General features: G+C 49.0%; 1 protein-coding gene across 5 annotated transcripts in view; it reads left to right on the top strand.

Annotated features, from left to right (window-relative positions):
- Positions 1–739: 739 nt before the first annotated feature.
- Positions 740–13,951, top strand: part of SLC4A11 (solute carrier family 4 member 11) — a 98,377-nt gene continuing 85,165 nt past the window's right edge. Inside the window, exon 1 of one of the 5 annotated variants that reach the window (XM_039723821.1) lies at positions 740–848. In XM_039723821.1, coding sequence (XP_039579755.1) covers positions 797–848 — 52 coding nt within the window. In that variant the 5' untranslated portion in view covers positions 740–796. Of the gene's footprint in view, positions 849–5,149; positions 5,605–6,539; positions 6,629–7,616; positions 7,818–13,951 lie in introns of those variants that run through there. The other 4 variants (XM_039723814.1, XM_039723805.1, XM_039723829.1 and 1 more) reach the window with 4 other exon arrangements.

Genomic DNA, 13,951 nt, shown 5'->3' on the forward strand with positions numbered 1-13,951 from the left:
TTTAGTTTTTTATTAAAGGGAAGAGCCTTGATCCAGGGCCTGTTGGGCTGGAATAAGGTGGGGTGGTCTCAACCTGAAAGATTAAGATTTAATTTTTTATTGAAGGGAAGAGCCTCGATCCAGGGTCTGTTGTGCTGGAATAAGGGGGGTGGTCTTAACCTGAAGGATATGTGTCCATATAGACATGAATCAGTATCAGGAAGGATTTTTTTCCATAAGAGGGTGGTAAGGCCCTGGCACAGGGTGCCCAGAGAAGCTGTTGGATCCCTGGAAGTGTCCAAGGCCAGGCTGGACAGGGCTTGGAAAAACCTGGGCTGGTGAAAGGTGTCCGTGCCCATGGCAGGGGGTGGCACTGGATGATCTTTGAGGTCCCTTCCAACTCAATATATTCTATAAAAAATGCCCGCTGCCCCCCAGGCTCCCCGAGGAGGGGTCTGCGGGAAGGAGCCGGCTCGGCGCTGTCGCTGTCCCCGCCGGGGCCGCGGGCGGGCTTTAGGACCCGGCCGGGTGTGACACCGCCTGTCCCTTCCCCTCCCAGCCGCGCTCCTCACTCGGGACTTTCTCCAGCTTTTATTTTTTTTATTATCATTATTTTATTTATTTTTTTTTTAATTGGCGCGTGTGCAGGGGAGGAGGAGGGGGGGTGAAAACCGAGTCGTCTCTCTCTCTTTTTTTTTTTTTTTAAATTTCCCTTAATTATTTATTTATTTTCGGCGGGGGAAAATAAATAAAGAACTCTGCCCCCCTCCCCCGTCGGGCGCGGGGAAGGCGAAGGCGCGGCGATGGTGCGGACGGGATGAGCGGCGCGGCCATGGCAGCCCGGCGGCTCTTCCACCTCCAGCCCTGCGGTGAGGGACAGGGCTCCGGGGGGCTCTGGGGACACCGGGCTGGCCCCCTGCCACCCCCGCTCGCCACCCGGGCTTTTGCTTGTGGCGGCAGCGCGGGGGTCGCGGCGGGATGCGGTGGGCTTGGAGGGGGATGCGTTCTGGTTTTCACTCTTAGGATCGGGGGTGGAAAAATCTTCCCTTTGCATCTGCTGAAGGGTTTTGGGGATGTTTTTTTTTTTTTGTGTTGGTGACACCCCTAAAGTTGAGCTGCTTGGGCAGAGCGGGATGTTCCAGCCCCGGGGATGCGGGGGGAAAAGGAGCGATGGAAACTCGGGGTCTGGGGCTGTTCTTGGGGGTGTTTTTTGCCCCATTTTTACTTTTACTTGTTTGCACCCAGCACGGGGCGGAGGGCACGGTGTGGCTGAGCGGATGAGGTTGCCTGACTTCGTGTTGGTGTAAAAACCGCAATAAAAAGGACGGGGGGAAAAAGGAAAAAAAAAAAAAAAAAAGCAAAGTAGAAAAAGCGAAACTTTAATGCGAAGAGTTGGGGCAGCTGTGCGTGCGGGGAAAGACCCCCAGCAACGAGTTAATCTGAAATGCGGGGTGGGAGGAAGGGTTTAAATGCACTTGGGAATGGGCTGTCTGATTTCGGGTGAACTTTCGGAGTTATTTTGTGCCGTGTCCCCTCGCTGCCTTGCAGAGGAAGCGCTTCCTTCACCGGCATGGCCGCGGCAGCGCTGGGTGACACTGGCTGGAGTGACAGGCACCGCTGCAGGCACTTCTGTGTTGGACCAGAAGTGACTGTAGGTGGCACAGCAGCTTTGTCACCTGTGCTGTCCCCGCACCTCTGGTGAGGATCGGTGCTCGGGGTGGGTTTGTGCCTCCGGAGCTTTCCCCGCTCCGGGTTAATAGAAAAAGTTTTCATTTAGAGCTGATGTTCTGCCTTAGAGCTCGGCTCTGCTGCTTTTCCACGGCCGTGTTGGCATTCTTGAGACCTGGTGGTGCCGTGGGCAGGAATAGAAAATCATGGAAAGGTTCAGGCTGTCCTGCAGGAACAGAAAATCATGGAAAGGTTCGGGCTGTCCTGCAGGAGCAGAAAATCATGGGAAGGTTTGGGCTGTCCTGCAGGAACAGAAAATCATGGAAAGGTTCGGGCTGTCCTGCAGGAGCAGAAAATCATGGGAAGATTCGGGCTGTCCTGCAGGATTAGAGAAAATCACGGGAATGTTTGGGGTGTCCTGCAGAAATAGAAGATCATGGGAAGGTTTGGGTTGGAAAGACCTTAAAGTCCATCTCATTCCACCCCTGCCATGGGCAGGGACAGCTTCCACTGTCCCACGTTGCTCCAAGCCCTGTCCAGCCTGGCCTTGGATGCTTCCAGGGATCCAGGGGCAGCCTCAGCTTCTCTGTGACGATTTGCATGTGGAGAATCCAAGGGAATTTTTCCCTTTGCCCACAGCTGTTTCAGTGTTTGTAGGATTTCTCCTGGATTGTCTCTAGGTGTGAGCGCAGCCTTGTCCTCCTCTGCCAAACTCCTGCTCCTCAAGTGCTGCAGCACGCTTGACCCAGGATTGAGCAAATCCAGCTGTGCCTCACCTGGGTCGCTGCTCTTGGGTTTGTGGCTGCTTTTTTGGGGTTTTTTGGGAGGCTGGAACAGCGAGGCAACACTTGGGAGTCCTGTCTGCACAGCAACCTCAGTCATTGCCACCCCTCTGCGAGCCGCGCGTCGCCGCTTCCCGGCTATAATCGGGATTTGTTGGCTAATCCATCTCAGCCAGAGCCCTCCAGTTTTGAAATATCTGTGGCTTTTGTACAGTTGGTGCTCCGTAAGAATGATGGACCGCAGAGGAAGTTCCCCTCCGGCTCTCCTGTTGTTCCTTGGCAATTTGAATGCTTCAGCTTGTTTAAATAAATGCAGATAAAAAGAAGGGTTGGGGTTTTAACTGGAGCCCTCGCTTGACCCACCCAGTGGCATAAGATATCTGTGTGTAAGCTCAGAGTGGCTCGATTTCTAGTAAAGCTGTAGTAAATCATTTGAGGCTGTAAACATTTATTAAAACAAGCTTTATTTTTGTGTTGAGTCAGTGTGAAAACAAAGATGTCTTGGGTTTCAAAGGGAAAGGATCCGCAAGGGAAGCTTTCTGCCCTGGCTTAAAGGAAAGTGTCAGTGAGAAGTTGGATATTTCAGCAGAAGGGAGCTGAGGTAAGAGTTAAGGTCAGATTTTAGCTTCAGAGTTGGAATTTAATCCAGAATTATCAGACTTAGCCTGGTGCTGTTCAATTTGCCTGCTTGCTGTTTGGTTTGTTCTTCCTTGCAGGAGGCAGCTGAGGTAAGAGTTAGGCTCAAGGTCAAGCTTTAGTTGCAAAGTTGGATTTTAGTCTGGAATTACCCACCTTAGCCTGGTGCTGTTTTATTTGCCTCTATAAGACTAAAACCTCCAATTCTGTCCTGGCAGAACTGCACTGATGCTCTGTATAGGTACTTCATGCTTAAGGACAGGTGTTAAATCACATTAACTGGGGAAAGATGCTTTTTTGGGTTTTTTTGTAGTCATTCTAATACTGTGCTGTGATTGAGGTGTCTCTGGGAAGCCACAGGGTTCCCAGAACCTTTCTGTTGCACTAGGCTGGGTGGCACTTGAGTTACCTCCTCCTAATGTGACCCCACTTCTGGAGAAGTCCTGCTTCCTTGTGTAGGATTGCCCTGGGAGTAAACAAAGCTTGGGAAGCTTCAATAACTCATCATCATCATCGTGGAGCTGTTATCTACCCTCTAAATGTGCAAATCCTTGTCAAGACATCCAGCACGGGTTAAATCCCAGCTACCTTTGCTGTTACCATCCCAGCTGGGTGGGGAATCTGCTGGGAACGATGCAGTGTGGTTAAAAACTGGGAATGCTGAGGCAATTCCTCAAAGTTCATCCTTCCTTGAGTCTGAGCAGTGTTGTGTGATTGTGCAGTTTGCAGAGCAGCTCCTTCAGCATTTTGTGCTGGGACCTGGTGATGCTAAAAATCAAGTTTTATTTTTTATTCCTCTTTTTTTTACTAGAAATACAACTTTCTAACTCTGCTGTGGGCTGAGCTCTCCACAAAGCTCTCTGCAGAGCACGATGACACGCTGGCCCAGAGCACAGCACTGAGGATTCCTTCATCTGTCAGAGCTGGCTGTGCCATCAAAGGGCTTTGCTGTCACTCATAGCTCCATGGGTTTTTCTACTCCCTCTTTCTAAATTCATCCCTGGCTCTGGCTCCCAATTAAAACCAGCAGGACTGAGGGCTTCACTCTCCCTCTGCTGCTGAAGGAGGTTCTGTGAGCTCTGAGCTTGGGTAGGGAATCTGATGAGATTTGGGTAGGGAACAGAGCAAGTGTTCAGTCCTCAGAGAATGTCAGTCCTCAGAGATTTGCTGAGAAAGTGCAAGAACACGGGGAGAAAAACATGAAAACCAAGGCAATGGAGTGGGTTACACTTTATGCTGGTGTTGGGTGAGGACTTCTCTTCCCCACATGTCCTTTGGTGTTCTCCAGCTTTGAAGGAGCTGATGGAAGTGGCAGGAGAAAGGCTGGTGGGGCTGTGGCAGCTGTGGGATGGATGCCAGCAGTGCTGAATGGGGGCTGTGGTGGGGAAAACTAAGATTTGAACCTGGTGGAGAGAAGATCTCAGCTGGTCAATGCTGAGAACTGGGCAACCTTTGTCTCAAGGTATTGCGCTGGGCAGACAGTGGAGTGGAGTTGTTGCTGGGTGTTGCCCACTGAGAGGGGCTCAGGAGTGGAAATTAGGAGGAGAAGGGAGAAGGATGGGGTGACCTTCCTCCCCTCCTGCTGCTGGGGCAGGTGCTGGCACCCTGCAGTGCCCACCTGGGACGAGCCACCCCACGGGATGAGGTGTGAGGCACCAGCTTTATTCTCCTTTTCCTCTCGCCCGCTGCCATCTCCTTTTCCAGGAGTTAAACACCTCTTCCCCCTGCTCCGAGCCTAATTGCGTCCCCAGGGCTTAACACGCGTGTGTTTGTTTTATTCAACGTGTTGGCTGTTCCCACCGGAACAGGCTGATTTTTCTATTTTTTTTTTTTTTTAGGGATTGGGCTTTTTTTTTTTTTTTTTTTTTTTTTTTTTTTTTCCACACACCCCCCTCTTTTTTTTTTTTTTTTTGGGGGGTTTTTTTTTTTTTTTTTTTTTTTTTTTTTTTGCTTATTGTGCACAACAAGCTCCTGCACAAGATATTCCTTGCGGGAGGAGGTTGGGGTGGGGGGAGGAACTGTAGTAATGCCAATACTTCTTGAATATTATAAACCTGGCTTATCAGCCCGACGCAGAGCTGGAATTTGTCTCTTCCTGTGCTGCATCTCTGCTTTCTGAGAGGGGCGTTTAAATACAGGCTGGAGACGCTGCCTTGCCAGTGTGCTCTGCTGGGCTCTGACAGCAGCATCGGGGCTCCTCCAGCGCCTTTGGGGTTTCTTTTATTACTCCTTTTTTTTTTTAAATTTTGTTTTTTGCACTAAATCCTTTGGGAAAAAAAAAAGGACTTCTCTGGGAGAAGGCTCTGAGACTGCATGTCCCAACAGTACGCGCTGCAGGAGGCGAAGGGAGACGCGGTTTGCTTCGTACCTGGCTCTCCTCTCTTCTCTGTCCTGATGGAGCCGGCGTCCTTCTGCTACCCCCGGCTCACCTTCCTGCGCTCGCCCTACGGCCAGTTTGGGGCCAGCGCCGGCTCTTCCCAGGATTTGGCCCCGTGGCCGCAGCGTTTGGTGCCGCAGAGGTGGAGCAGGCCAGTGGACGGTGCGTGCCCAGGGCTTGGAAGGGTTGGGACGGGGCAGCAGAGCAGCCCGGTGGGATTTTGAGGAGGTTTTGGAGATGGAGGCAGCGCGAGGTGGGACTTGGAGGATGGGTTGGTTGAGGTTGTGGTGATGCTCTCCTGGTCGCGCAGTTTGGCCGCTGGTATCTCCACCAAGGAGCAGCTCTGGTCTCTGCTACACCCTGAGAGCTGATAAACAACCTCAGCGTGGAAAAAATTAAAAATAGAAACTGATCTGAGGCAGTCTTTTGTTTCCTGAGCTTGTTCACTTGCTGAAATGGATCCGGCGCTGCGTGAAACCTGAAATACCTGCTGGAGGCTCAGTGGGCTCGGTTCACCTTTGGGGTTGTGATGCTGTCAGGTATCCTCTAAACTGTTACTGAAGGTATCAAGTGTGGGGATAGAGGAAGGTTTGAAGATCTCCTGTGCAGGTTTGTCTCACTATGAGGAGTTACCTTAAAAATTCCAGCTTGGTTCAAATCTTGCTTTAATGTAACACAGGGAGCTTGGTGAATCCTGCTGGTTTAGGAGCTGAGCTCTGTAAGTGCTGATCCTAAGAATGAGAGTCTCAACTTCTTAGAAAACTTTTTTTGGGGAAGATGTCTGGCTTGGTGAGGTATTGCCCTGATTTCTATTTAAAGATGGAGCAAGGAGTGGGACTGGAGACCTCCAGGGGTCTCTTCCACCCTCAGACACTTTCTGCACCACGCTCTACCTCCTTAGCATCTTATTGCCAGTCTGTGATGTGCCTTACCTGGAAAAGCTCGTCAGGTGGCATGGCAAGGGAGAAAAAAAAAAAAAATGGAGGAGACTGGCTGAGCAGTCTCAGCAGAGAAAAGGCGTGGGAGGTGTTTAAAAACACGCTTTGCCTGTGGTTCTGTGCGGAGGAAACGAGCCTGTGGCAGGGCCTGGGGATGGGGGCTTGTGGCTGCCTCTGCTAAAGGGATGCTCCTTCCCTTCCTTGCTGCCTCCCCTTGCTGTGCCCTGGGAAGTGTTTGCTGCCTCCTGGTAAATATCATCACCCCAAATTTTTTTACTGAAGTCACAGGGATTGTCAGAGTTGCTGTAGTAGGGGAGTGACCCAGCCTTGCCAGCATTTGTTTATTTCTGTCTTATTCTTTTAGGGTTCTGCCTTTTCTGAGTTGATGTTGTTTTGGGGAGGTTTTTTGTTGTTGTTGTTGGGGGGTTTTTTGGTTGTTGTTGTTGTTTGTTTGTTTGTTTGGCCAGCTTAGACCATTCCTCTGGGGTTTAAGTCTCTGGGGGAGACTTGGCTTATTGTGCTGGAAACCTGGAATTGTAAGGAAAGTGAAGCAGTGTAGAATAGGCTGCAGCAGGAGGAGAGGATGTGGCATCTTCCCTCCAAAGCTTTTTAGGTATCTCACGGTCCAGCAGTGGCCACAGGCTGGGATTTAAGTCCCCTCGGAGGAGGTGAGATCTTTCAGCTCTAAATTCTGCAACTTGCTGCTGGAGCACAGACTTGCTGCCCTGTTTCTCATTCCACTGCATGCATGCATTAACCCTTGCACTGCTGCTGCCGTGCAGCTGAGCTGGATGAAACACCAGAGCCCGGCAGCACGGCGGCTGTATCTTTAAGGAATTTGCTCTATCTCCCTCTCAGCAGCAGGTTTTTTTCCCCCCCTCCTCCTTTTCTTCATCCTCTGGCTTTCCCTGTACTACTCTCTGTAAGGTACAGCATCTTCTCACTTCAGCTTTGGCTGGCACAGAGCTTTTTTTCTTTTTTAAGGAGGCACAGGAGCTTTTCTCCATCCTGCATCCAGCAAAACTCTCCGGAGCGCTGGGTCACTTTAACTACTCGATTTTTGCTCTTGGAGGCAAACAGCTCCGAGAGGTGGTGGGATCCCTGTGGCTGGAGGAGGAGACAGCCCAAATCCTTGGCTGGGGCAGTGGTGGCATGTGCAGAGGTGCTGGCCAGGTGTGGGCTTGGCGGAGCCGGGCTGGAGGTGTCCATCTGGGAGCTGATGGGTCGCACTCTCACTCCACCCATCCGCCGCTCGCCAATTGGAAGTGAGGGACAAAGATGCTCTGGATGGATTCATATTGGAGCCAGTGAAAAAGCAGGAGCCGGCTCTGCCTCGGCCACCTGAGCGAGTGGCCTTTGGGGACAAGTGCTGGTGGCTCTGGGGGAGCAGCCCTGAGGGGAGCAGAGGCATCTCTCTGTCTTGGAGAAGTAGTGCAGGTGAGTTGTGGTCTTAAAATCCCCCCCCCAAACTGAAGCGCTGCTGTTGCTGGGTGATGCATTTGGTCAGGAAATGTAAAAAAGCAGCTCTGCCAGCTCTTGAATTATTTAATTCACTAAAGTAAGGCAGTGCTTGATGTATTTTCTATGGGCTTTGCTGTGCTTAGTGATGATATCTGTTGCCTGTGCTGGGTGTCTCTGTGTTTAAGGATGGAGAATGCCTTTTGAATTCCATTTAAATTAACCAGAGCGCTGGCTGTCGGGGGTTTGAATTTAGTTTCAAGGTATGCATGGGGAGATGAGCACTGAAGAGCTTCTCTGTTCTGGTTTTTCTCTTAATTAATGGCAAAGCATCTTCCCAGCCTGTCAGTGAGCTTTACATAGAGCTGTTTCACTTGGGGGAAGTGCAGTGCTGAGTGGAGACAAAATCATGTATGTGGTGTGTCTAAAATGCTCCCAAACATCATCCCTGGAGCTGCAGCCGTGGAAGCCTTGTAGATGAACCATAAACAACATCCTAATGAATAACATTATCTCACAGCTTGTCAGTCTGCAGTTATTTCATCACTGGACTGGGGCATTTTAATTTTGGATTGACGATGGACTGGAAAATGGGATCTGGTGCTGCTGCTGCCTCTCCCCCTACCTGTGTTGTTGTTGTTGTTGTCACTGATGTTGTTGTATGGCTCCTAAACATGAGGAGCTGCATGGGGTGATTTGTGTTATCCTGCTGCAGCTGGTGGGAATTGCAGACCCTGTTTCTGAGGCTGCAGAGTGCAGCTCTGTGGCCATTTGGGGATCCTTTGGGCTGTTCTTGCTTTTCGTGGCAGAGGGAGGTTTTTCTTTCTGAGTCTTGATGAGAAGCACAACTGAAAATGTGTTCGGTGATCAGGTGGCTGGGTTCAGTGCTCTGCTTCTGTTTCCAGTACAGACCCTGGGTTTTGGCCTAACTTCTGGTTTTCTGTGGGTTAGAGCAGTTCCATCCCCCAGTGCTTTTTTGGGGGGTGATGGTGGGAAGGGATGCAGGAACAACTTTGCTGTAAAAGCCTGGCTCAGCCACTGCTGCCTTTCAGCAGCTGTTTTCATTCCTGTTGGTGATAAGATAGCAGGGGGAAAAAAACTTTCTAGAAATTCACTTTGTTCCAAAACATGACCCTGGTACCCTGGAGGAGGGAGGGATGTTCCAGAGTGAGACTGGTGCTGCTGCAGCATCTCTTCCACTTAACCCCCAAGAAAAGCTTATTCCCACCAGTTTACTCCTCCCTGCTGCTTAATTTTTACAGTATTTACACTTTAAACCCTACAGGGAGCAGCTCCCACTCTCTGAATAGCCCCAAGTCAGTGAAATGTTGTCAGATTGTCTCTTAACCATTTTTGCATGGTTTACACAGTGCCACTGCAGATAAGTGGCAGGTGGTGGCCTCTGGAAGACCTGCCTGCACAAAGAAGGCATTTCAGCAAAGAAAAATATCTCAGGCATCTTTTAAAATCCATTTTCAACCCTAACCAAGGTTTGGGGCTGTTGCAGTATCTCTTTTTCTTTTGGATTAAGAGTGATGAGGCTTCTGATAGGGCCCTGCAAGGGAAAGAGCTGCCTGAGAAGCTGTCAGTAAGAGTAAATGCTTTCTAAATTATTTAAATGTTTCAGGAAAAGTCTGCTGGGGAGCCTCAACTGGCCTGATCTTGGGCCTTTGCCAGCTTGTGGCATCTCTGGAGGTGTTTGCTGTCTCTCCTCTCCATGTAGTGCTTCAGCGAGAAATCCTTGTAAGACTTAAATCACTTTCTAGAGGGTCCAACAAAAGAAAACCTCCCCCCAGCAAAACAAAACCTGTGAAAAAAACCCCCCAAAAAACCCCACCCCCCCCCAAAAAAAAAACAAACCTAAAAGGGGGAGAATAGCCAAAACAGTCCAACAGCCAAATCCCAAAGTGTTGTTGGTGCCTTGCTGCTGAAATGGTCCTGCTCACCTGTGAAATGCTGGCCAAGAAATGCAGTGGGTGAGGAGGGGATATCCTGCATCACTCTGGATTTGCAGGGTGGCTTCCTCTTGCAGCTCACCTCTGGGAGGCAGCCTCGGATATTAATTGTTTGGGTGGGCTAAATTGTGATGAGTCAACCTGGAAAACGTGGTGCTCCTGCTAAATCCAAACAGCTTTTTTTTTTTTTGGAGGGGGGAGGAGGTCTCTGGGAGCTGTCACTGCTGCACCCAGTGACTCTTTATTAGCTGGTTTTATTGCAGTGGGTGAGCTGGAGGAAGCTGGAGGGGAATTGTTCAATGCAGTGAGGAAAAGGCTTTGAAAACAGCCACGTCTGATCCCTGAGCCTGTGTGTGGGTGGGTGTTTGCCTGGCAGGGAGCAGGCAGGAGGATGCTTCCTGCTTTATCCCTTCAATATGATGCTTTATTTTCCCAGCCAGCCACTGTGAAAATGAGTTCTGGGGTTTCATTTACCACGCTGCCCCCTGGCATAACTTAAAACCTCCCCACACCATTTCCATCCTCAGAAGAATGTCCAGCTCCTTGCATATAATCCATGGTTTGAGCCTTGAGTGCCTGCTGAGCTTCAAAGCCATAGAATTGTGTTTTCTGCCTGGACCAGGACTGGGATGTCATCCCACTCAGATGGAGGACACTGTTCAGATAAATCCATGGAGCAAAACTTTATATCCAAGTGACTCAGGATAGCCCTGGAAATGTCAGAGGACTGGTTTGTGTTCTCCAAAAATCACAGAAATGGGACATTTCCAAGGGGTGTGATGTTTAGTTTAGATAATCCAGACCTCTGAGTCCTAAAAACAGGGATCTGGGGGAATGAAATCCTTCTGGGAAGCAAAGAAATGGTGAAAATCCTTTAGGGATACTTCTAGTAGGGGGATAGGGGAGTAAGCAACACATCAATGCACCCCTGTGGCAAGAGGAGAGTGTTAAACATAAAGGGAGTTCTAAAGAATTATTTAACAGAAGCATTCTCTCCTGTAAGGTTTCCTGGAGGATGTGTTTATACATCAGGAGGGCAAAGCTTGTGTCCCTGCAGGTCTGAGTCTCTGGGCTGGAGCAATAATTTGCCATCAAATTGGGGCTGCTTAAAAGCACCTTCCTCCTCAGTGTCTGCTCTGAGCAGACTTCATCTTCCAATAGTTTACTGAGGTGAAGAGCTTCAGAGTAGATTTAAATCTTTCTGGGGCATGGCTATTTCCTAAACTGTTTTCAGGACCTCCTGAGTTGATTTCTTGTAGGTATTTGCATGCAGATGATGTTTTAATCAACCCATTTAGGTAAAAACCTGCAGTGAATATCCCTGTTTTGTTACCCAGTGATGCCACTTACCCTTCTGCTGCCTGTGTTAAATCTCCAGGTGTGCTGTGCTTTTTTTCCCTTCAGGGGCTGTGCTTTTCCTCCCAGCCTCATGAGGAGGAGGAGGATGAGCTGAGGAAGGTGAGGGGCAGCAGAAGCAGGCAGAGGAGAGCTGCCCTCCCTGTGGGTACCAGCTGCCCTGTGGGGCATTGCCCACTCTTTGCTCTTCTCCTGGTGTTTTTGGGAGCTGTGTTGGGAAGATATTCTGAAGTCTGTGATGGGTGGAACTGAGTGGAGCAGGATCCCAGCTGGTGTCTGTGGTCCGTCCTTGCAGAGCCCTTCCCTGCAGCCCTGGCACTGAGCTGGAGAAGGGATGAGCTGGGGGTGGATAGGGCTCTGCTGTGCCTTGGGGAGGGAGGATTATCTCCCTCAGGCTCTGCTGGGGATGGATGTGTGGCTGCACTGACAAAGGACAGCAAGGCTGCAAAGCTGTGCCTAAAAAGACTCCGTTAGTTGATCTTGACTCAGCCCTTCAAGAAAAAACTCCCTGTGTGAATATTCCCCATTTAATGACTTACAAAAGGTCTTTTGGCCCCTCTTGAATTTTGTCTTTGATGTTTTCCTTTGCCTTTTAGGGAAGGGTCTGTGTCTGAGTTTGCCACAGGCAGCATCAGACACCCTTTAGGAGGCACTTTCCTTACCAAGCATTCCTCACTGATCTCACACTTCCTTGAATTACAATGATCAGTTTGGAAAACCTGACTTCTCTGATTATTTTTTTGTGGTTTTTTTTTTGATTTTTGGTGGTTTTTTTTTGGTCACACCTCTCTGGGCATGGAGAAAAACAAGTCAAATCTCCAGCTCTTGTCCTGTCTGTCAGTTGTGATTGCCCAGACCAGCACAGGGGCATATTCCAATCTCTGTGCCAGCAGGAGCTTTGCTCTCACCAGCCTTTTCCAGATGAATTAGGTGGAGCTGTGGGAAGGAATCAGCTGCTGAAGGTGTAGATAGAAATGAGAAGTGGCAACTTGAGCCAGAATAGCTTTTTGCTTGTTGCTGTCCATTAATTCTTGCTGACTTGGGTGGTTTTAAATGATTTGCAGGGAACGTCTCCACCAGGAGCCTGTGCTGCTTGGTTCTTCTTGGAAACTCCCAGAATCTCTTGTTCTAAGAGCACAAGACAGGCTCTGTTGGAGAAAAACTGTAATATTGACATATTTGGAGCTGATCATCTCGGCTGTGATCAGATTTGCTGCCTGTCAAGCTCCTGTCCTGTTCTGCTGTGATGCAGTTGTGTTATCAAAGGAATTGGAGGCTTCCTCGTCCTCCTCCTGTTGAGCTCTTGCTGCACACTGAGATTTTTAAACTTCATTTCAGTTAATGCTCTACATAATTAAAAAATTCCTTCTCTCCTACAGGTTTTCCCTGAGGTATTATTTCCTCTGTGTGTGATTTTTCTCTCAAGTCTGTGTTTCTGCTGACTTTGGGTGGAGAAGGGGAGCAGCACCATTTGGTTATAGGGTATTTAAAGCACATAAATTGTGACTCTCCCCTTGCTCCAAATTGCAGGAACCTGAATGCAGCTTCCAGATCCCTTGTGTAGGAATTCCCTTGTCCTGGGATGTTAATTCCTGTTGGGGTGGAGAGAGCAAAGAATAAGAGTTTATTAAGAGTTTAATACTGAACGCCAGGACTGTGGTCTTTGGATGGGGGAAGCTGCATCATCTTCCACCAGCCTGAAGCCTAGGACGAGACCATGAATTTGTCCAAGCTGGAATTATCTCTGGATCAGTTTGAGGGGGTACAACTTAACTGTAACATTTCTGATTTTGGATTCAGTGAACTCCTGGAGTCAGCTGGAAGTGACCAAAACCTTGCTGCAAAGCTAAAGTCCTGCATGTCTTCTGGGAAGTGGATTTCTTTCCAGTTACCCATCCCATTTCTGCCCAGTTATCTGACTGGGCAGTTCAGTATGATGCAATCATTGCTAATTCTTCCTGCGAGGAAATGGGCAAAGTCTAAAGGCTTTTTCAGCACAAACAAATGATTTTTGTGGTAACTTCTCACTCGCAGTCTGACGTGTTCTGCTTTATCAGCTTTGAGGCAGGACATTGCACGTGCTGATGAGTCTGAGAAATGTTGTCAGAGCTCCAGCCAGAAATGGTGGAAATTGAGGTTTTTGAAGAAGCTGTGGCTGCCCCATCCCTGGAAGTGTCCAGGGCCAGGTTGGATGGGGTTGGAGGAAGCTGGTCTGGTGGAAGGGTGGTTGGAATATGGGAGTGGAACTGGGTGGTCTTTAAGGACCCTTCTGGCTCAAATCATTCTGTGAAATTGGAGCACGCTCTGAGTAAAGGATAATGAAGCTACATGATGTTTTCTGATCAGAACTTTTGGGCTAATTAAATTTTCCAGATGTACGAGCTGCCCATGTTCAGAGACAGCCCAAGAGCTGCCAATATTAAGGGGCCTGTAAATAAAAAAGTTCTTCCCCAGTACCTCTTTCAAACTGGTGTTGTCTCAAAATAAACTCCAATTAACTATCAAGGCACTAGAATTTTTAGAGATTTAAGCAAAAAAAAGCCATAAATGCTAAAGGCTGTGGCAGTACTTGTAGAAAACTTTTGCAGAGCTGTGTTTCACTTCAGTATAAGGCTTGTGCTGCAGAGGGCTGTTTATTTGGAAGATGCCAGCACCAGAACAGTGTAATTGAGTTACCCAAGTATCCCGAGAATGTGTTTTTATTCATAATCCTCCAGTATTGCAAGGCTCAAGGGAACTTATTGCTAACTTTAAAACAAGAGAGTCAAAATGGATTATTAGTTGGAGACGAAGTGTACACAG

Source organism: Passer montanus, unplaced genomic scaffold, assembly GCF_014805655.1.
Source record: "Passer montanus isolate IOZ18808 unplaced genomic scaffold, ASM1480565v1 scaffold109, whole genome shotgun sequence".
Classification (NCBI taxonomy): Eukaryota; Metazoa; Chordata; class Aves; order Passeriformes; family Passeridae; genus Passer; species Passer montanus.